The sequence below is a fragment of the Callorhinus ursinus genome, unplaced genomic scaffold (genome assembly GCF_003265705.2).
Source record: "Callorhinus ursinus isolate GAN/ISIS: 27379988/994484 unplaced genomic scaffold, GSC_fseal_2.0 scaffold3, whole genome shotgun sequence".
Taxonomy (NCBI): domain Eukaryota; kingdom Metazoa; phylum Chordata; class Mammalia; order Carnivora; family Otariidae; genus Callorhinus; species Callorhinus ursinus.
The window spans coordinates 53,012,730-53,035,679 of record NW_027397065.1 but is presented as its reverse complement, the minus strand read 5'-3'; the positions used below and the strand labels follow the sequence as shown (position 1 = coordinate 53,035,679).

General features: G+C 36.2%; 1 protein-coding gene across 7 annotated transcripts in view; it reads right to left on the bottom strand.

The window, feature by feature from the left end:
• Positions 1–356: 356 nt before the first annotated feature.
• LOC112820408 (sperm-associated acrosin inhibitor-like) overlaps positions 357–22,950 on the bottom strand; it is a 133,777-nt gene continuing 111,183 nt past the window's right edge. For all 7 annotated transcript variants that reach the window (XM_073890908.1, XM_073890904.1, XM_073890906.1 and 4 more), the window contains 2 exons: positions 1,667–1,704; positions 357–472 (listed from right to left, as the gene is read on the bottom strand). In XM_073890908.1, coding sequence (XP_073747009.1) covers positions 462–472; positions 1,667–1,704 — 49 coding nt within the window. In that variant the 3' untranslated portion in view covers positions 357–461. The remainder of the gene's footprint in view (positions 473–1,666; positions 1,705–22,950) is intronic.

Genomic DNA, 22,950 nt, shown 5'->3' with positions numbered 1-22,950 from the left:
ACTAGGCTCATTTGATGGATTTTAGAGTATAGCAGAGATCTGCTGAATAGCATCAGAGCTTTGGAATTATGTCATATTGGCTGCGCATCTGTCATTAGTAATTCATAGTCAGTTAAATTAATTGATTTATATGTTTGTAGAACACCCAGCATGATTATGGTCTGAGAGCTCAAACACGAAACTTTTAGAAATAAGAATTTCAAGGAAAGATACAAGTGTGTTTCTTTGACTTTTACAGAAATATTAGTTATTTTCTGTGTATTCTGTATTTAGAGTATCAGCAACATAGATGTATGAAGATTTTGTAATTGGCATTTCATTACTTAGAAAGCACACGTTTGCTACTGCGGTCTTACATCACAACAAGGCAGAAAACACATTTATTCCAGTAAGTTTGGCCATTGGTTGCACAGACTGGATAACATTTTCTGGTGCAAATTTGTGCCAGATTATCATACACTTCACATATTGACTGTAAAACAGAAAGACAACATAAGTTTATTGAATAATGAACATATGAATAATATTCATTTTTATATGAAATGTCACACATACACAATAGGGTAAATATAATCAGTATATAGGTACAAAGACAAATATCTGTGTACATACAACCTAGGAGAAAGTTTTAAAAATTACCATTTCTTTAAATATATAAACCGTCTACTAAGATAAGGGCCAAGTAATTGGCATAAGTATTTTTATTATGTTGGAAATCCATACCCACACTCATGATCTTCCCCAGCAGATCACATCTCCTCCAACCCCCTTTACTAGAGGAAATCACCAAACTGAATTTTCTGTTATTTCCTGCATTCCTCTGTAATTTCACCGCATATCAATAAATATATTCACTAACCGTCAATATTTATACATTTCAAATTTATACATGTATTCATATATATGTTTAGGGTATCTTAGTAATTTATACAAAGAAAACAATACTACATATATTCTTATATGACTTGCTTTTTACACTCCTTTGTGATCTTATTATATATATGCTGATATTGTTTAGATCTATGGTTCATTTATTTTCATCTCTATGTAATATTCTACTATGTGAATATATGGAAGTCATTATCTTTTAACATTAAATTTATCATTTGGTGGTTCATTTTTTTAACTTGTTTTATGAGGATGAATAATTTTACTCCAACACGCTTTTCTCTTTCTCAGATTCTTTTTTTAAAAAAGATTTTATTTATTTATTTGACAGAGAGTGAGAGAGCACAAGGAGGGGGATCAGCAGAGGCAGAGGGAGAAGCAGGCTCCCCGCTGAGCAGGGAGTCCGATGTGGGACTTAATCCCAGGACCCCAGGATCATGACCTGAGCCAAAGGCAGACACTTAACCTACTGTGCCACCCAGGTGTCCTCTTTCTCAGATTCTTGTGCACAACGCATCTTATTGCCAATAAATAGAATCTTGGGATAGAAGTATATGCCTTTTATCATCTTATATAATAAGGTAGGTAGTGGCAGATGGTTTTGTATTGCTGGCTAGGTTATATTTCTTGAATTTAGTATAATAAAAATATAAATATTTTTTTTAATTTTGAAACCTCATTCTGTTGTACATTTGGTAAATTTAGTGTTAAATATTTCAATAAAATAAGGTTAAAATTTTATCTTTTTTTACTTCCAAATCAATCAGTAATAACTTACTGAAACCTTGTTCTTGGATGGTTTTACAAATCCATTTTCTGCAACCAAAGCAGAGAAGAAAAAGTTACAAACAAACAAACAAACAAAAAACATAGTCTGATAAGAGGCATCCAAATATATTTGCAGCAGAAATTGACATAAATTGCTTACTCACTGCACATAATAAATGAGAATTTTGTGGCAGTAGTTAAAAAAAACTTATAATGAGACAAATCCTTTAAAAATTTAATTTCCAAATTAATCTAGCTATGTGGAAAACCAGTGTGTATGCTATTTCTTAATAACACCTCATACTCTGCTTAAAGATATTATTTTTTATATACATTTTTAAAGGAGCTATCTTAGTGTCAAGGAAGAAAATGCTTTGCATGCATTTACTTAAGTAGGAAGAATTAAGCAGTACTTTGCCCTATTTGGGGGGCTCCAAATGATACCTCACAACTACCTTATTCTGAAATTCATGGACAACCTTGAGCTTCATCAGTAGATAAGTTGTTAGAAAAAAAGAATCAATGAGTTCTCCTCTATACAAAGCCTTAACTTAGTAGACTCAGAGCTGGCAAACAACAAATCAGATTGTCAAGGAATGTCAGACCTAGAAGACATCATTCTTCCTACATTTTTGCACTTAGTAATCATGAAATCTGGGACCAAAAAGGAAAGAGAATTTAGTTGAAGTTCTTGAGTTACAGATGAACAAAGACCTAAAAACTACTGCCTATTGTAATCTACCATTCCATTGCAACTTCTCTAATGTGGGAAATGAGAATAACAAAAGTAATTTAAAGCATTTGGATCATGTGCCTGTTTCATTTTACTGGTTTATGAATTCTAAACTCCATAAAAATCAGTTTCTCTTTTCCAAAATTATAACAGTTGCTTCTTGCATTTTTTTCCTAGGATATGTAGTGTTTCACCCAGGAATAAAAATTTACTCACCAGAATAATAAGGAAATAAGAAGGCAATGATCAAAAAACTTTGATTCTTGATGACAAGAGGGACATTTTATCAAGTCTGTGAGAGAAACCTTTAAGAACGTTTGTAACATTGATACACGCTAAATTGGATTCCCAAAAGACCCAGTTTTCAAATGTTTCTTATTTCTAAATGAATTGTTCCAACCTCCTAGATTACTATCCCCTTTTACCTTCCTACAACCCTATGATTCAGTAAAACATAAAGTCTCATCACTTGGAAGTCCCCCACCCCCAAAAGATATACAAGAAAGCCCTCCAAAATATCTATTAACAAAATGGGAGGACTGAGGTTATTCTCCCAACTTGTACTCAGCCCAGAAAAAGCCTGGCTGCATTTTTTTAAAAACTACACATTTGAATCTCAGTTATTTTCCTCAGGAAATAGGAACAGATATCTCTGGAAAGACAGACCTGGAGCAATCTTCATAGCGGTGCTACACACCAGGGCCACCTCCCTAGATCCCCCACATGACCCACCTGACACAGAGAGATAACAGGGAGTGGTGTCAACAGCTCTGGAGACTATGGCTACCTTGTTCACATTTCCTCCTCAGCCATCTCCTTCCAGCCAAGTTTTTTTAATTTGTTTGCTGTTGAGGAGATTGACGGGATAAGATTGATGGCCCAGGGCAGATAAGACACAGAGATATTCTTGTCCTTCCTTGGGGCTGTAAAGTAGGTCACACATACTTCTCAAGAGATCTTCCTAAACAGAAAATTTGAGGACAACTTGATCCCCAGACGTATGGGGAAGCATCGTAGATCCTAAGATAAAGAAGGTATGTGAAAGCTTTCTAAATGAGTGGGAAAAGGGCAAGAGGATCAAGCAAGAAAAAGAAGAGTTTGGGAATGATAATTAGATAATTAATGACCTAAGCATTTAATATTAAAAAAAAAACTACAGGCATACTAGAATTACATGGGAAACTTCAAGAGTATGAATATCTTGTCCTGCAGTCAAAACTGTGAATTGATTGTTAGTAGATTCATCCTGGGCATTAGTACATTGTAAAAGCTCCCAGATGAGTCTCAAGGGCAGCCAGGTTTAAGGAAACTTAAGAGGACAGGATGCAAATATGTTTTTGTAATTGAGATATAATTGACATATAACACTGTGTAAATTTAAGGTGAGCAACATGTTGATTTTGTACATTAACATATTGCAATATGATTACCAATGCAGTATTAGCTAACACCTCTATCACATCACTTAAATATCTTCCTCCTCCTTCTTCCTCTTCTTCTTCTTCTTCTTCTTCTTCTTCTTCTTCTTCTTCTTCTTCTTCTTCTTCTTCCTCTTCTTCTTGTGAGAATCTAGTCTCCTAGCAGCTTTAAAGTTTATAAAACAGTATTGTCGACTATAATAACTATCCTGTGTGTTAGGTCTCCAGAACTCATTTTTTTTTAGAGCAGGAGAGAGAATCTGGGGAATGAAGTTGAAACAGGATGGGACACTGCCTTAAATTATATGGCAAAAATTTGTTCTTTCCATCAGAGATATTTGGTTGATTTGGTACATTAACATATTGCAATATGATTACCAATGCAGTATTAGCTAACACCTCTATCACATCACCTAAAATATCTTCCTCCTCCTCCTTCCTTTTCTTCTTCTTCTTCTTCTTCTTCTTCTTCTTCTTCTTCTTCTTCTTCTTCTTCTTCTTCTCCTTCTTCTTCTTCTTCTTGTGAGAATCTAGTCTCCTAGCAGCTTTAAGGTTTATAAAACAGTATTGTCGACTATAATAACTATCCTGTGTGTTAGGTCTCCAGAACCCATTTTTTTTTAGAGCAGGAGAGAGAACTCTGGGGAATGAAGTTGAAACAGGATGGGACACTGCCTTAAATTATATGGTAAAAATTTGTTCTTTCCATCAGAGATATTTGAGAGACACTGGAGGCTTTTAAAGAAAAGGGAGCACCTGGGTGGCTCAGTTGGTTGAGCGTCCACCTCTTGGTTTTGGCTCAGATCATGATCTCAGGGTCCTGGGATTAAGACCAGTGTCAGGCTCCCTGCTTAGCCGGCAGTCTGCTTGTTTCCCTCTCCCTCTGCCCCTCCCCTTGCTCATACTCTCTCTCTCTCAAATAAATAAATCTTTAAAAAGAAAAAAAGAGGGAGAGATTTATTCATTATTATTTTCTCCTTTATTAACTAATCTTCTTCAGTCTGACTCAGTGGAAAGAGCTCTGGCAGTTGAAAAACCCAAGTACAAATCCTATCTATTACTGAGTAACCTTGACTCAGTATTCAATCATAAAGTTTGAATCCACAGTTTTCTTTATATGAGAAGTATAGTGTGTATCTTATATATGTGTGATGAATAGGGATAAAACATTTAAACTACCTGCAGTTAAGTTGTGTGTTTGGTAGGCATTTGCCACCTTAATCCTATGTGTTATATTTAGCAGTGAGGAAGCCCAGGATTTAGAAAGAAACTTTGAGACTAGTAATGTTTTGTGCCAAATTTTTTTTGTTTGATATTCGTTTATTTATTTTAATTTTTTTATTATGTTATGTTAGTTAACTGAAGAACCCACATGTCACAAGTAGAGAAAATACTCCTTTTTTATAGTAAACTGAATAGTATGCTTACACTAGCTCTTTGAGTTATTTACATAGACACCATCAAAAATGCCTGTGGCAGACCAAGCCTTCTGGTGCAGGGTATTTGAGGAAAAAGCAAACTGAGGCCTAGAACTGAAGCTGCAGGAAAGATGCTTATACTCCATACAATGGACTTCCTTTCTTCTATGTATTTGTCAGGAGGGATTAGGACCAGAAATTCTCAGTAGAAATCTTGAAGGACAGAAGAGTGGCTGATAAATTTAAGGTGTGGGGGAAAAAAAAAACCAACTGCCAAATGAGAATTCTACACCTGGCAAAATTGTCCTTCAAAAATGAGGGAGGAAATTAAGACATTCCCAGAGAAACAAAAAGTGAAGGAGTTCATTACCTTTATAGCTATCCTACAGAAAATTATGATAAAGAGAGACTTTCAATTTGAAGTGAAAGGCCAATAGACAATAACTCAAAATGATATGAAAATGTTCTCCAGTAAATGTAAATGTATGGACAATTATAAAACCCCATATTATTTTAACTTTGGTCCATAAATCCACTTTTCATTCTTTTATAGGATTTAAAAGACTAGAGCATAAAAATTAATTTAAATTTATGTTCGTTGATAGGCAATATAAAAGGATAGAATTTGTGACATCAATAAAATAAAGTGAGGGGCAGATCTGCAATAGAGTAAACTTTATGCAATTGAAGTTAAGTTGTTATCCATTTAAAATAGATTTTTATAACAATAGTATATTCAAATATGTTAAATAACTGGAATTAAAATAAAAACTTTAAAAAAAACCAATAGTATATTTATGTTATAACTGTAGTATGTCACGTGTAATTCTGATGGTAACCACAATGAAAATTTCTACAGAATATGCATAGAAAATAAAAGGGAATTAAAGTATGTCACTACAAAAATCAACTAAACACAAAGGAAAGCAGTAAGGAAGGAAATGAGGAACAAAAGAGCTATAAGATATAGAGAAAACAGATTAAAAATGGCAATAATAATTTCCTCACTATTAGTAGCTACTTTAAATGTGAATAAATTAAACTCCCCAATCAAAAGACATAAATCGGAATATCTGGGAGAGATAACAGAATAGGAGGATCCTAAACTCACCTTATCCCACAGATACAACTAGATAACACTCACATCAGTGCAAATAACCCAAAAAGCAACCCAAAGACTGGCAGAACAAACTTCACAACTAAAAGTAGAGAAGAGACCACATTGAAGAGGGTAAGAAGGGCAGAGATAGGGTGGGGAGCTAAAACCTGCAGGTCTGGCCACAGGAGGGAAGGAGCTGGGAGTGTGGAGAAAGGGTAAGAAACAGACTATCACACCAGGGAGCCTGCATGGGGAAAATGAATCTCCATAGCATTTGGTTTTGGAAAGCAGAGGCACTGAATTTTGTGAGTTTTTCCAACCAGTAAAAATCGGCTGCACTCAGCTCTAAAAGAGCTCGGCTCTGGCACACTTTGTGGAGCAGCCCTGGCTGGCCCTGGTCTCCACAGCAGCTGTATATCCCCTGTGAAAAAGGACCAGTGCCACCTTTTTGAAAGTGTGTGCCCCACCCACTACTTTCAAGAGCCCGAGAAGTAGCTGACTTTCCTAACACACAGAAACAGACACAGAGAATTAAGAAAAATGAGGAGACAGAGGAATATGCTCCAAATGAAAGAATAGGACAAAATCACAAGCAAAACTGAGATAAGTAATATGCCCAATAGAGAATTTAAAGAATTTAATGATCATAAAGACACTCACTGGATTTGAGAAAAGAATAGAGGACATCAGTGAAACCCTTACACAGAGATAAAAGGAACCAATCAGAGAGAAGAACACAATAAATGAAATAAATACAGCTGACGGAATAAATAGCAGGCTAAAGGAAGCAGAGGAATGAATTACCTGGAAGACACAGTAATGGAAAGTAGTCAAGCTGAGAAAGTGAGGAAAAAATGAATTATGCAAAATGAGAAGAGACTTAGAGAGCTCAATGACTCCATCAAGCATAATAATATTTGCATTATAGGGATCCCAGAAGAAGAGAGAAAAGGTGGCAGAAAACTTACTGAAGAAATAATAGCTGAAAATTTTCCTAAGCTAGGGAAGGAGACAGAAATCCAGATTCCCCAACAAGATCAAAACCAGGAGGTCCCCACCAAGACACATGGTAACTAAAATGGCAAAAAATAGTGATAAAGGAAACAAATTTTAAAGTAGTAAGAGAAAGCAGTTAATACAAGGGAAACCCTAAGACTATCAGCAAATTTTTTAGAAGAAACTTTGCAGGCCAGAAAGGAGTGGCATGATATATTCAAAGTGCTAAAAGAAAAACTCAGAAGCCAAGAATATTCTATCCAGCAAGGCTATCATTCAGAATGAGAAAGATAAAGAGACAGACAAAAACTAAAGGAGTCCATGACCACTAAACCAGCCCTCTAAGAAATATTAAAAGGGACTCTCTGAGTGAAAAGGAAAGATCATAAGTGAGAGTGTGAAAAGCAAGGAACACAAAAGCAGTAAAAATAAGTATATCTGTAAAAACCAGTCAAGGGATTCACAAAATAAAACTATGTAAAATATGACACCATATACCTAAAACATGGTGGCGATGGGGGAGAGGAGGAGCAGTAAAGAATGGGTTCAAACTTTAGTGACCATCAACTTTGTATGGACTGCTATAGGCAGAAGATGTTATATTCAAACCTAATGGTAACCACAAACCAAAAACCAATAATAAATATGAAAAGAATAAAGAGAAAGGAATCCAACTATATCACTAAAGAAAGCCAGCAAACCATGAAACAGAGAAAGAGAAGAAGGGATCAGAAAAAAACTACAAAAACAGCCACAAAACAAGTAGCAAAATGGCAGTGAATACATATCAAAAAATACTTTGAATGTAAATAAACTAAATGCTCTAATCAAAAGACATAGGGTGACAAAGTGGATAAAAAAAAAATAAGATCCATCTATATGCTGCCTACAAGAGACTCATTTTGGATCTAAAGTCACCTGCAGATTGAAAGCGAGGGGATGGAGAAATATTTATCATTCAGATGCATGTCAAAAGAAAGCCAGGGTAGCGATCTTTATATCAGAAAAAAATGACTTTAAAACAAAAGATAAAGGACTCTAGACAATAATAAAGGGGGACAATCCAATAAGAAGATATAACAATTGTAAATATTTATGCACCCAAATACATAAAACAGTAACAAACATAAAGGAACTAACTGATAATAAAACAATAATAGCAGAAGACTTTAACACCCCATTTACATCAATAGATCATCTAAGCAAAAAATCAACAAGGAAAGTGACTTTGAATGACACACTCGGACAGATGGATTTAACAGACATATTCAGAACATTTCATCCTAAAACAACAGAATACATATTCTTTTCAACTGCACATGAAACATTCTCGGAATAGATCACGTTAGACCACGAAACAAGTTAACAAGTTTCAACAAATTTGAGAAGATTGAAGTCATATCTCATAACTTTTCTGACTACAATTCTAGAAATCAACTGTAAGAAAAAACCTGGAAAGACCCCAAATTCATGGAGGTTAAATAACATGCTACTAAACAGTGAATGAATCAACCAAGAAATCAGAAAAGAAATAAAAAACTACATGGAATGTTAAAAAAAAAAAAAGGAAGAAGATAGCAGGAAGGGAAAATGAAGGGGGGGAAATCGGTGGGGGAGACAAACTATGAGAGACTGTGGACTCTGAGAAACAAACTGAGGGTTCTAGATGGGAGGGGGGTGGGGGAATGGGTTAGCCTGGTGGTGGGTATTAAAGAGGGCACGTACTGAATGGAGCACTGGGTGTTATATGCAAACAATGAATCATGGAACACTACATCACAAACTAATGATGTAATGTATGGTGATTAACATAACATAATAAAATAAAAAAATTACATGGAAACAAATGAAAATGAAAACCCAATGGTCCAAAACATTTGGGATGCAGTAAAAGCAATTCAAAGAGGGAAGTATATAGTAATACTGGCCTACCTCAAGAAGCAAGAAAAATCTCAAATACATAACCTAACCTTATACTTAAAGGAGCTAGAAAAAGAAAAACAAACAAAACCCAAAACAGCAGAAGGGAGAAAATAATAAGGATAAGAGAAAAAATAAATGTACAGAAACTAAAAAAACAAAGAAACAAACAAAAAACATTAGAACAGATCAATGAAACCAGGAGCTGGTTTTTTTAAAAGATCAACAAAATCTAAAAAAGACAGACAAAACTAAAGGATAACCTCTAGCCAGACTCATCCAAAAAATGAGAGGACTGAAATAAAGAAAATCACTAATAGAAGAGAAGAAAGAAAAACCAACACTGCAGAAATATAAACAATTGTAAGAGAATACTATGAAAACTTATTTGCCAACAAATTAAACTACCTAGAGGAAATACATAAGTTCCTAGCAACATATAACCTACCAAAACTAAAGCAGGAAGAAATAGAAAATTTTGAACAGACCGATAACCAGCAATGAAATTGAATCAGTAATCCAAAAACTCCCAACAAACAAAAGTCCAGGACCACATGGCTTCACAGGCGAATTCTACCAAAGATTTAAAGAAGAGTTAAAACATATTTTTCTCAAACTATTCCAGAAAATAGAAAAGAAAAACTTTCAAATTCATTCTATGAGGCCAGAATTACCTTGATATCAAAACCAGATAAAGAAACCACACAAAAAAAGAGAACTACAAGCCAGTATCTCTGATGTACATAGATGCAAAAATCCTCAAAAAAATACTAGCAATCAAATCCAACAATACATTAAAAAAAAATCATTTACCATGATCAAGTGGGATTTATGTCTGGGAGGCAAGGGTGGTTCAATATTTGCATATCAATCAACATGACACATCACATCAATAAGAGAAAGCATAAAAACCATATAATAATTTCAGCAAATGCAGAAAAGAGCATTTGACAAAGGGCAACATCCATTCATGATAAGAACCCTCAACAAAGTAGGTTTAGAGAGAACATACCTCAACATAATAAAGACCTTATATGAAAAACACATGGCGAACATTATACTCAATGAAGAAGAACTGAGAACTTTTCCCCTAAGGTCAGGAATAAGACAAGAATGTTCACTCTCACCACTTTTATTCAACATAGTACTGGAAGTCCTAACCACAGCAATCAGACAACAAAAAGAAATAAAAAGCATCCAAATTGGTACGGAAGAAGTAAAACTTTCACTATTTGCAGAAGACATGATTATATATATATTATATATCCCTAAAGACTCCACCAAAAAACTACCGGAACTGATAAATGAATTCAGTCAAGTCACAGAACACAAAATCAATGTACAGAAATGTGTTGTGTTTCTATATACTAATAATGAAGCAGCAGAAAGAGAAATTAAGAAAACAATCCCATTTATAATTGCACCAAAAATAATAAAATACTTAATAATAAACTTAGCCAAGGAGGTGAAAGACCTATACTCTGAAAACTACAGAACACTGATGAAAGAAACTGAATACGACACAAAGAAATGGAAAGACATTGTATGCTCATGGAATGGAAGAAAAAATATTAGTAAAATGTCCATACTACCCAAAGCAATCTACACATTTAATGCAACCCTTATCAAAACACCAACACCATTTTTCACAGAAGTAGAACAAACAATCCTAAAATTCGTATGGAACCACAAAAGACCCTGAATTGCCAAAGCAACCTTGAGAAAGAAAAACAAAACTGGAGGTATCACAATTCCAGGCTCCAAGGTATATTACACAGCTGTCGTGATCAAAACTGTATGGTACTTGTACAAAAGCAGACACATAGGTCAATAGAACAGAAGAGAAAACCCAGAACAAACCCCACAATTATACAATCAATTAAACTTCTACAAAGGAGGAATATGCAATGGGAAAAGGACAGTCTCTTCAACAAATGGTGCTGAATGACACTGGGAAAATGGTACACCTACATGAAAAAGAATAAGTTGGACCACTTTCCTACACCATATATAAAAATAAACTCAAACTGGATTAAAGAACTAAATATGAGACCTGAAACCATAAAAATCCTTGAAGAGAGCACAGGCAGTAATTTCTCTGACATTGGGCATAGCAACATTTTTCTAGATGTTTCCTGAGGCAAGGGAAATAAAAGCAAAATAAACTATTGTGACTACATCAAAATAAAAAGCTTCTGCACAGCGAAGGAAACAATCAACAAAACTAAAAAGCAATCTACTGAATGGGAGAAGATATTTGCAAATGACATATCCAATAAAGGGTTAGTATTCAAAATATATAAAGAACTTCTACAAATCAACAACCAAAAAACAAATAATCCAATTAAAAAGTGGGCAGAAGACGTGAACAGACATTTCTCCAAAGAAGACATCCAGATGGCCAACAGACACATGAAAAGATGCTCAACATCTCTCATCATCAGGGAAATAGATTTTTGGGCTATATCAAATTGCAAGTCGGGTTATATCATGATGCAAAAAAAAATCTGTACATCAAAGGACACAACTAACAGTGAAAATGAAACCCACAGAATGAAAGAAAATGTTTGAAAATCATATCTAATAAGGAGTTAAGATCTGTAATATATGAAGAAATCCTACAACTAAACAATAAAAACAATCTGACTATAAAATGAGCAAAAGATTTGAATAGACATTTCTCCAAAGGAGAAATATAAATGAAAAACAGGTCTATAAAAAGATGTCAATATCACTAAGCATTTGGGAAATGAAAAAAATAATTTTACCTATACCTCATGCCTACTAAGATCACTACTATCAAAAAAAAAAAAAAAAAAACCCAGAAAATAATAACTGTTGGTAAGGACGCAGAGAAGTTGAATCCTTGTGTTTTGTTGGTGGGAATACAAAATGGTACAGACAACTGTAGGACACAATACTTTAATTTCTCAAAAAATTAAAAATAGAATTAACATATGATCCAGCAATTCTACTTCAAAGTATACTTCCAAAAATATTGAAATGAGGATCTTGAAGAAATATTTGCACACTCGTATTTATAGAAGCACTATTTTCAATAGTCAAGAGTTGGACCCAATCCAAGTGTCCATCAATAGATGAATTGATAAACAAAATATGGCACGTACTACAATGTAATATTTTTCAGCCTTGAAAAGGAAGAAAGTCATGACACATGCTATAACATGGATAAATATTGAAGATATTACGCCAAGTGACATAAGCCAGTCGCAAAAAAACAAACACTGCGTGATTTCACTCTTATAAAATTCATAGAAACAGTCAAATTCATAAAAATAGAAAGTAGAATCTTGCCTTCCAGGAGCTTTGGGGTGAAGAAATGGGCAGTTTAATGAGTGTATAGAGTTTTAGTTTTACAAGGCAAAAAATTTCTGGAGATTAGTTGTACAACAACATTAATATATTTAACATTACTGAATTGCATCTTTGGAAATGGTTGAGATGATGAATTTTGGTTATGTGTTTTTTACCACAAAAAAAATAATTTTAAAAACTATTAGAGCAAATTTAAAAGTTCAGCAAAATTAGAGAATATAAAATCAATATTTAACAAATCCATTGTATTTCCATGCTCAGGGGTGATGAATAATTTCCCCCAAAATGAAGAAAAACAATTCCACTTATACAATTTACACACATCAAAAATAGTAAAATATTTAGAAATAAATTTAACCAGTGAAACATTTGTACACTGAGAATTAAAAAAAAATGTTGCTAAGAAACAGATCTATAAATCCGGCAAACAAAGTGATGAGTGCAAGAGAAAAGGGGGGTGGGGGTATGGGCAAAAAGGGTGAAGGGGAGTGGGAGATGGATGAGTAAATCACAAGAATAAAAGTCACAGCATAAAGAATACAGTCAATGATATTGTAATAGTGTTGTTATATTGACAGACGGTAGCTACACTTGTGTGTAGCACAGCATAAATGTAGAGATATTGAATCTCTATGTTGTATACTGGAAACTAATATAACATTGTGTGTCAACTATCCTCAAATAAAAACATTTTTTAAAAAAAGAAACATACATACAAGCTGAGTTTTTTAAGAGATTTTTTTTAATTTTTAAGAAAATTAAAAAGCACTGCTAAAAGAAATTAAGGAAGACCTAAAGAAATGGAAACAGATCCCATGTTCATAGTTTGGAAGACTTAATCTCATTAAAATAGCAATAATCCCTAAAGCAATCTGTATATTTAATTTAATCGTGATCAAAATTCCCACCATCTTTTTTGCTGAAACTGGCAGTCTAATACTAAAATTCATATTGGATTTCAAGGGACCCTGGGTAGCCAAAACAATCTTGAGAACGCACAAAGTTGGAGGATTTACATATCCAGATTTAACACACACTACAAAGTTATAGTGATAAAAAATTTGGTACTGGCATAAGGATTGACACATAGAGTAATAGAGTAAGGAGTCAAAATAAACTCATACACATATGCTCAATTGATATTTTATGACCTTATTGTTTTAGTGCAGTTTTAGATTTACAATAAAATTGAGAGGAAGCTACAGAGATTTCCTTTATACTCTCTGCCCCACACATACATAGGCTCCCCCATTATATCATTCACCAAAATGGTATATTTTTACCAAGGATGATTCTACACTGACACATCATACTCACCCCAAATCCATAGTTTTCCTCATGGGTTACTCTTGGTGTGGTACATTTATAAGTATGGACAAAAGTTTAATGAAATATATTTACCCCTAGAATATCACAAGAGAGTATTTTCACTGGCCTAAACATTCCTTGTGCTCTGCATTTTTATGTCTCTTCCCTGACAAATAGTTAACTTTTTACCGTCTCCATAGTTTTGTCTTTTCATGAATGCCATATGGTTGGAATCATATAAAATATGCCTTTTCAGACTGATTTCTGTCACTTAGTAATTTGCATTTAAGTTTCTTCCATGTCTTTCATGGCTTGATAGTTTATCTTTTTATGGCTAAATAATATTCTGTTGTCTGAATTACCACAGTTTTTTTTACCCATTCACATATTGAAGGACATCCTGATTCCTTCCAAGTTTTGGCAATTATGGATAAAGTTACTACATTATAAAGGTTTTTGTGTGGACACAAATTTTTAATTCCTTTGGGTAAATACAAAGGAGCACAATCAATGGATCATATGGTAAGAGTATGTTTAGTTTTGTAAGTAACTGCAAAACTGTCTTCCAAAGTGGCTGTATCATTTTGCATTCCCATCAGCAATGTATGAGAGTTCCTGTTGCTCCACATCCTTGGCAGCATTTGGTGGTTCTGATGTTTTGGGTTTTTGTCCATTCTAATGGGTGTGTGATAGAATCTCGTTGTTGTTTTAATTTTCATTTCCCAGGGCATCTGGATGGCACAGTTGGTTAAGTGTCCAATTCTTAGTTTCAGCTCAGGTCGTATCTCACAATCATGAGACTGAGTCCTTCATCACTCCACATTCAGCATGGAGTCTGCTTAAGACTCTCTCCCTCTCCTCTGCCCCTATCCCCTCTAAAATAAATAAATAAGTCTTTAATAAAAATAATTTTCATTTCTCTGATGATATATGATGTGAGTAATCTTTTCATGTTTATTTGCCATCTGTATATCTTTGTTGGTGAGGTGTCTGTTAAGATTTTTGGCCCATTTTTTAATTGGGCTGTTTGTTTTCTTATTGTTGAGTTGTGGGAGTTTTTTGTGTATCTTCAATGATAGTCCTTTATCAGATGTGTCTTTTGAGAATATTTCTCCCAGTCAGTGGATTGTCTTCCTTCTTAAAAAAAAAAAAAAAAATTATTTATTTGAGAGAGAGAGAGAGCACAAGCAGAGGGAGGGGCAGAGGGAGAAGCATATGCCCCACTGAGCAGGGAGCCCTATGCAGGACTCCATCCCAGGACCCTGGGATCATGACCTGAGCCGAAGGCAGACACTTAACCAACTTACCCACTGAGGTGCCCCGTGGATTGTCTTCTTGATATTGTTTTTCACAGGAAAGAAGTTTTTAATGTTAATGAAGTACAGTTTATCAATTATTTCTTTCATAGATTGAGCCTTTGATGATGTATTTAAATAGGCATCACCATATCAAGGTCATCTAGGTTTTTTCCTATGTTATCCTCTAGGAGTTTTATAGTATTGCATTTTACATTTATGTCTATGATTCATTTTGAGATAATCTTTGTGAAGGGTGTAAGGTCTGTGTCTAGATATATTTTTTTGCATGTAGATGTCTAGTTGTTCCAACACCATTTATTAAGAAGATTCTCTGCTCCATTGCCTTGTCTTCACTCCTTTGTCAAAGATCAGTCAACTGTTATTTATGGGTGGGGGGATCTATTTCTGGGATCTCTATTATGTTCTATTGATCTATTTATTCTTTGGCCAATACCACACTATCTTGACTAATCAACTTATTTTTGATAAGAGTTCCAAGAAAATTGGGGGAGGAGCAAGATGGCAGAGGAGTAGGAGACCTAAATTTTGTCTGGTCCCAGGAATTCAGCTAGATAGGGATCAAACCATTCTGAATACCTAGGAACCCAACAGGAGATCGAAGAAAAGAATAGCAGCAACTCTCTGAACAGAAAAGCAACCGCTTTCTGGAAGGTAGGACGTGAAGAGAAGTGAATCCGAGGTGATATTCGGGAGAATAGATGGCGGGTGAGGGGGCCTCCATCAGCTGTTACCGGCAAGTGATAGAGCCACGGAGCATGAAGCTGGAACTTTTATGAAGTCGCTCTGCTGAGGGACGTTGCTCCAGTGGCTAAGCGGGGGTGGACGCTTGCCGGGACAGTGTGGTCTCAGGACCCTCGGGGTCACAGAAAGACCCAGGGTGCCTGAGTGTGGCAGAGCTCCCAGGTATCAGAGCAGGGAAGCCGGCTGCAGAGACGGAGCTGAGGCGCGGGCTCTCAGCTTGCGGTTGCCATAAACCATGATCCGCAGCACAGTCGGGCCACTGTTCCTCCAGCAGGGACCCAACAAGCAGCAGATCCAGGGAGAATCCTCTTCCTCCCCCGGGAGGAGCGGCGAGGGAGCGCACCGCAGGGATCTGCTGGGTTCAGAGACTCCACACCAAGTCGGGTGCTAGAGATAGAAACGCTCAATCACAGGCCGGGTGAGCACGGAGTGCGGCTGGAGACGGGGGAGATGGGAGTGATTGACTGCTTTTCTCTGGGGGCACGCTGAGGGGTAGGGCCCCAAGTTCTCAGCTCCTCCGGGGAGGAGCCTGGGAGGCCGCCATTTTCACTCTCCTCCTCCAAAGCTGTATGAAAAACTTGCAGGGAACAAAAGTTCCCGAGAACAAACCCAAGCCAATTACTTAGCCCGGACCAGCAAAAGTGGGGCAATTCCGCCTCCAGCAAAGACATATGGGAACCACGGCAACAGGCCCCTGCCCCAGAAGATCAGCAAGAACAACCAGCCAAAACCAAGTTTACAGATCAATGAGAATGGCAGAACTCCAGAGCTAGGGGAATACAGCACACAGAATTCATGGCTTTTTTACCATGATTCTTTAGTCTTTCAAAGTTAACTTTTTTAATTTTCTTTTTCTTTTTTTTTTTTGAATTTTTCTTTTTCCCTTTCTCAACCAACATCTTATCAATCCTTTTTTTAAAAAATCTTTTTTATTTTTCATTTTTAGAGTCATCTTCTATCCCTTCATAGTAGTTAACATTATTTTTGGTATATAAGTTGTTCTCTCTTTAAAATTTTGGGATACAGTTTCTTCTAACAGACCAAAATATACCCTAAATCTCTAGTGTATGGCTTTGTTCTAGTCTCCTGCCTGATCACCTTCTCTCCCTTTTTTTTTTAAATCCTCTTCTTTCTTTTTTCAATCAACTTCTTATCTTATCAATTCCTTTTATAAAATCTTTTATAATTTTCATCTTTACAGTCATATTCCATCCCTTCATTGTATTTACCCTTATTTTTGTACATATATAAGTTTTTCTTTCTTTAAAATTTTGGGAAGCACTTTCTTCTAACAGACCAAAATACACACAAAATCTACTGTGTGGCACTGATCTATGCATGAGCCTGATCATATTTGATCATATTCTTTTTTTTTTATCTTTTTCTTTTTCTTTTTTCTTTCTTTTCCCCTGGTTTCGAGTCTCTTCTGATTTGTTTAGTGTATATTTTCCTAGGGTCACTGTTACCCTGTTAGCATTTTGTTCTCTCATTCATCTATTCTCCTCTGGACAAAATGACAAGATGGAAAAAAATCACCTCAAAGAAAGAACAAGGAACAAGAGGCAGTACCAGGTGCCAGGGACCTACTCAATACAGACATTAGTAAGATGTCAGAACTAGAGTTCGGAATGATGATTTTAAAGATACTAGCTGGGCTTGAAAAAAGCGTGGAAGATATTAGAGAAACCCTTTCTGGAGAAATAAAAGAACTAAAATCTAACCAAGTCAAAATCAAAAAGGCTATTAATGAGGTGCAATCAAAAATGGAGGCTCTAACTGCTAGGATAAATAAGGCAGAAGAGAGAATTAGTGATATAGAAGACCAAATGATGGAAAATAAAGAAGCTGAGAAAAAGAGAGATAAACAACTACTGGATCACGAGGGCAGAATTTGAGAGATAAGTGATTCATAAGATGAATCAATATTAGAATAATTGGGATCCCAGAAGAAGAAAGAGAGAGAGGGGCAGAAGGTATATTGGAGCAAATTATAGCAGAGAACTTCCCTAATTTGGGGAAGGAAACAGGTATCAAAATCCAGGAGGCACAGAGAACCCCCCTCAAAATCAATAAAAATAAGTCAACACCCCAACATCTAATAGTAAAACTTACGAGTCTCAGAGACAAAGAGAAAATCCTGAAAGCAGCTTGGGACAAGAGATCTGTAACTTACAATGCTAGAAACATTAGATTGGCAACAGACCTATCCACAGAGACCTGGCAGGCCAGAAAGGACTGGCATGATATCTTCAGAGCACTAAACGAGAAAAATATGCAGCCAAGAATACTATATCCAGCTAGGCTGTCACTGAAAATAGAAGGAGAGATAAAAAGCTTCCAGGACAAACAAAAACTAAAGGAATTTACAAACATGAAACCAGCCCTACAAGAACTAATGAAAGGGGTCCTCTAAGCAAAGAGAGAGCCTAAAACTAACATAGACCAGGAAGGAACACAGACAATATACAGTAACAGTCACTTTACAGGCAATACAATGGCACTAAATTCATATCTTTCAATAGTTACCCTGAATGTAAATGGGCTAAATGCCCCCAATCAAAAGACACAGGGTATCAGACTGGATAAAAAAAAACAAGATCCATTGATATGTGGTCTGCAAGAGACTCATTTTAGACCCAAAGACACCTCCACATTGAAAGTGAGGGGGTGGTAAAGCATTTACCATGCTAATGGACATCTAAAGAAAGCTGGGGTGGCAATCCTTATATCAGACAAATTAGATTTTAAACCAAAGACTATAATAAGAGATGAGGAAGGACACTATATCCTACTTAAAGGGTCTATCCAACAAGAAGATCTAACAATTGTAAATGTCTATGCCCCAACAGGGGAGCAGCCAATTATATAAGCCAGTTAATAACAAAAGCAAAGAAACACATCAACAACAATACAATAATAGTGGGGGACTTTAACACCCCCCTCTCTGAAATGGACAGACCATCTAAGCAAAAGATCAACAAAGAAATAAAAACTTTAAATGACACACTGGACCAAATGGACTTCACAGACATATTCAGAACATTCCATTCCAAAGCAACAGAATACACATTCTTCTCTAGTGCCCATGGAACATTCTCCAGAATAGATCACATCCTAGGTCACAAATCAGGTCTCAACTGGTACCAAAAGATCGAGATCATTCCCTGCGTATTTTTGGACCACAGTGCTTTGAAACTAGAACTCAATCACAAGAGGGAAGTCAGAAAGAACTCAAATACATGGAAGCTAAAGAGCATCCTACTAAAGGATGAATGGGTCAACCAGGAAATTAAAGAAGAATTAAAAAAATTCTTGGAAACAAATGAAAATGAAAACACAACTGTCCAAAATCTTTGGGATGCAGCAAAGGCAGTCCTAAGAGGAAAGTATATAGCAATACAAGCCTTTCTTAAGAAACAAGAAAGGTCTCAAATACACAACCTAACCCTACACCTAAAGGAGCTGGAGAAAGAACAGCAAATAAAGCCTAAACCCAGCAGGAGAAGAGAAATAATAAAGATCAGAGCAGAAATCCATGAAATAGAAACCAAAAGAACAGTAGAACAGATCAACGAAACTGGGAGCTGGTTCTTTGAAAGAATTAATAAGATTGATAAACCCCTGGCCAGACTTATCAAAAAGAAAAGAGAAATGACCCAAATCAACAAAATCATGAATGAAAGAGGAGAGATCACAACCAACACCAAAGAAATACAAACAATTATAAGAACATATTATGAGCAACTCTATGCTAGCAAATTAGATAATCTGGAAGAAATGGATGCATTCCTAGAGATGTATCAACTACCAAAATTGAGCCAGGGAGAAATACAAAACCTGAACAGACCTATAACCACTAAGGAAATTGAAGCAGTAATAAAAAAATCTCCCAACAAACAAAAGCCCAGGGCCAGATGGTTTCCCAGGGGAATTCTACACATTTAAAGAGAATTAATACCTAATCTTCTGAAACTGTTCCAAAAAATAGAAATGGAAGGAAAACTTCCAAACTCATTTTATGAGGCCACCATTACCTTGATCCCAAAACCAGACAAAGGCCCCATCAAAAAGGAGAATTACAGACCAATATCCTTGATGAACATGGATGCAAAAATTCTCACCAAAATACTAGCCAATAGGATCCAACAGTACATTATAAAGATTATTCACCACGACCAAGTGGGATTTATTCCTGGGCTGCAAGGTTGGTTCAACATCCAAAAATCAATCAACTGATACAATACATTAATAAAAGAAAGAACAAGAACCATAAGGTCCTCTCAATAAATGCAGAAAAAGCTTTTGACAAAGTACAACATCCTTTCTTGATCAAAACTCTTCAGAGTATAGGGCTAGAGGGTACATACCTCAATATCATAAAAGCTATCTATGAAAAACCCACAGCGAATATCATTCTCAATAGGGAAAAACTGAGAGCATTCCCCCCAAGGTCAGGAACACGGCAGGGATGTCCACCATCACCACTGCTATTCAACATAATACTAGAAGTCCTAGCCACAGCAATCAGACAACAAAAAGACATAAAACACATCCAAACTGGCAAAGAAGAAGTCAAACTCTCACTCTTTGCAGATGATATGATACTGTACGTGGAAAACCCAAAAGACTCCACTCCAAAACTGCTAGAACTCATACAGGACTTCAGTAAAGTGGCAGGATATAAAATCAAAGCACAGAAATCAGTGGCATTCCTATACACCAACAAGACTGAAGAAAGAGAAATCAAGGAGTCGATCCCATTTAAAATTGCACCCAAAACCATAACATACCTAGGAATAAATCTAACCAAAGAGGCAAGGAATCTGTACTCGGAAAACTATAAAATACTCATGAAAGAAATTGAGGAAGACACAAAGAAATGGAAAAACGTTCCATGCTCATGGATTGGAAGAACAAATATTGTGAAGGTGTCAATGCTACCTAGAGCAACATACACATTTAATGCAATCCCTATCAAAATACCATCCACTTTTTTCAAAGAAATGGAACAAATAATCCTAAAATTTGTATGGAACCAGAAAAGACCTCGAACAGCCAGAGGAATATTGAAAAAGAAAAGCAAAGCTGGTGGCATCACAATTCCGACTTCAAGCTCTATTACAAAGTTGTAATCATCAAGACAGTGTAGTACTGGCACAAAAACAGACACACAGATCAATGGAACAGAAGAGAGAGCCCAGAAATGGACCCTCAACTCTATGGTCAACTAATCTTCGACAAAGCAGGAAAGAATGTCCAATGGCAAAAAGACAGTCTCTTCAACAAATGGTGTTGGGAAAATTGGACAGCCACATGCAGAAGAATGAAACTGGACCATTTCCTTACACCACACACAAAAATAGACTCCAAATGGTTGAAAGACCTAAATGTGAGACAGGAGTCCATCAAAATCCTAAAGGAGAACACAGGCAGCAACCTCTTCGACCTCAGCCACAGCAACTTCTTCCTAGAAACATCGCCAAAGGCAAAGGAAGTAAGGGCAAAAATGAACTATTGGGACTTCATCAAGATAAAAAGCTTTTGCACAGCAAAAGAAAAGTCAACAAAACCAAAAGACAACTGACAGAATGGGAGAAGATATTTGCAAATGACATATCAGATAAAGGGCTAGTATCCAAAATCTATAAAGAACTTATCAAACTCAACACCCAAAGAACAACTAATCCAATCAAGAAATGGGCAGAAGATATGAACAGACATTTTTGCAAAGAAGACATCCAAATGGCCAACAGACACATGAAAAAGTGCTCAACATCGCTTGGCATCAGGGAAATCCAAATCAAAACTTCACTGAGATACCACCTCACACCAGTCAGAATGGCTAAAATGAACAAGTCAGGAAATGACAGATGTTGGCGGGGATGTGGAGAAAGGGGAACCCTCCTACACTGTTGGTGGGAATGCAAGCTGGTGCAGCCACTCTGAAAAACAGTATGGAGGTTCTTCAAAAAGTTGTCAATAGAGCTACCCTATGATCCAGCAATTGCACTACTGGGTATTTACCACAAAGATATAAATGTAGTGATCCAAAGGGGTACGTGCACCCCAATGTTTATAGCAGCAATGTCCACAATAGCCAAACTATGGAAAGAGCCAAGATGTCCATCGACAGATGAATGGATAAGAAGATGTGGTATAGGCGTGTGTGCACCTAATCTCAGCTGGTCCGCCCGAGACCCCCTGAGCGCCAACCCTATTCCCCTGCGCGGTCCCATTTCTGCTCCAACAAGATGAAAGAAACTATCATGAACCAGGAGAAACTCGCCAAACTGCAAGCACAAGTGCGCATTGGTGGGAAAGGAACTGCTCGCCGAAAGAAGAAGGTGGTTCATAGAACGGCTACAGCAGATGAGAAAAAACTTCAGTTCTCCTTAAAGAAGTTAGGGGTAAACAATAGCTCTGGTATTGAAGAAGTGAATATGTTCACAAACCAAGGAACAGTGATCCATTTTAACAACCCCAAAGTTCAGGCATCACTGGCAGCGAACACTTTCACCATTACAGGCCATGCTGAGACAAAGCAGCTGACAGAAATGCTACCCAGTATCTTAAACCAACTTGGTGCAGACAGTCTGACTAGTTGAAGAAGACTGGCTGAAGCTCTGCCCAAACAATCTGTAGATGGAAAAGCACCACTTGCTACCGGAGAGGATGATGTTGATGAAGTTCCAGATCTCGTGGAGAATTTTGATGAAGCTTCCAAGAATGAAGCAAACTGAATTGAGTCAACTTCTGAAGAACATAAAACTTGAAGAAGTTACTGGGAGCTGCTATTTTATATTATGACTGCTTTTTAAAATTTTGTTCATGGATCTGATAAAATCTAGATCTCTAATATTTTTAAGCCCAAGCCCCTAGGACACTGCAGCTCTTTTCAGTTTTTGCTTATACACAATTCATTCTTTGCAGCTATTTAAGCTGAAGAAGCCTGGGAATAAAGTTTGAAACAAGGTTAATAAAGTTCTTTGTCTAGGGAAAAAAAAAA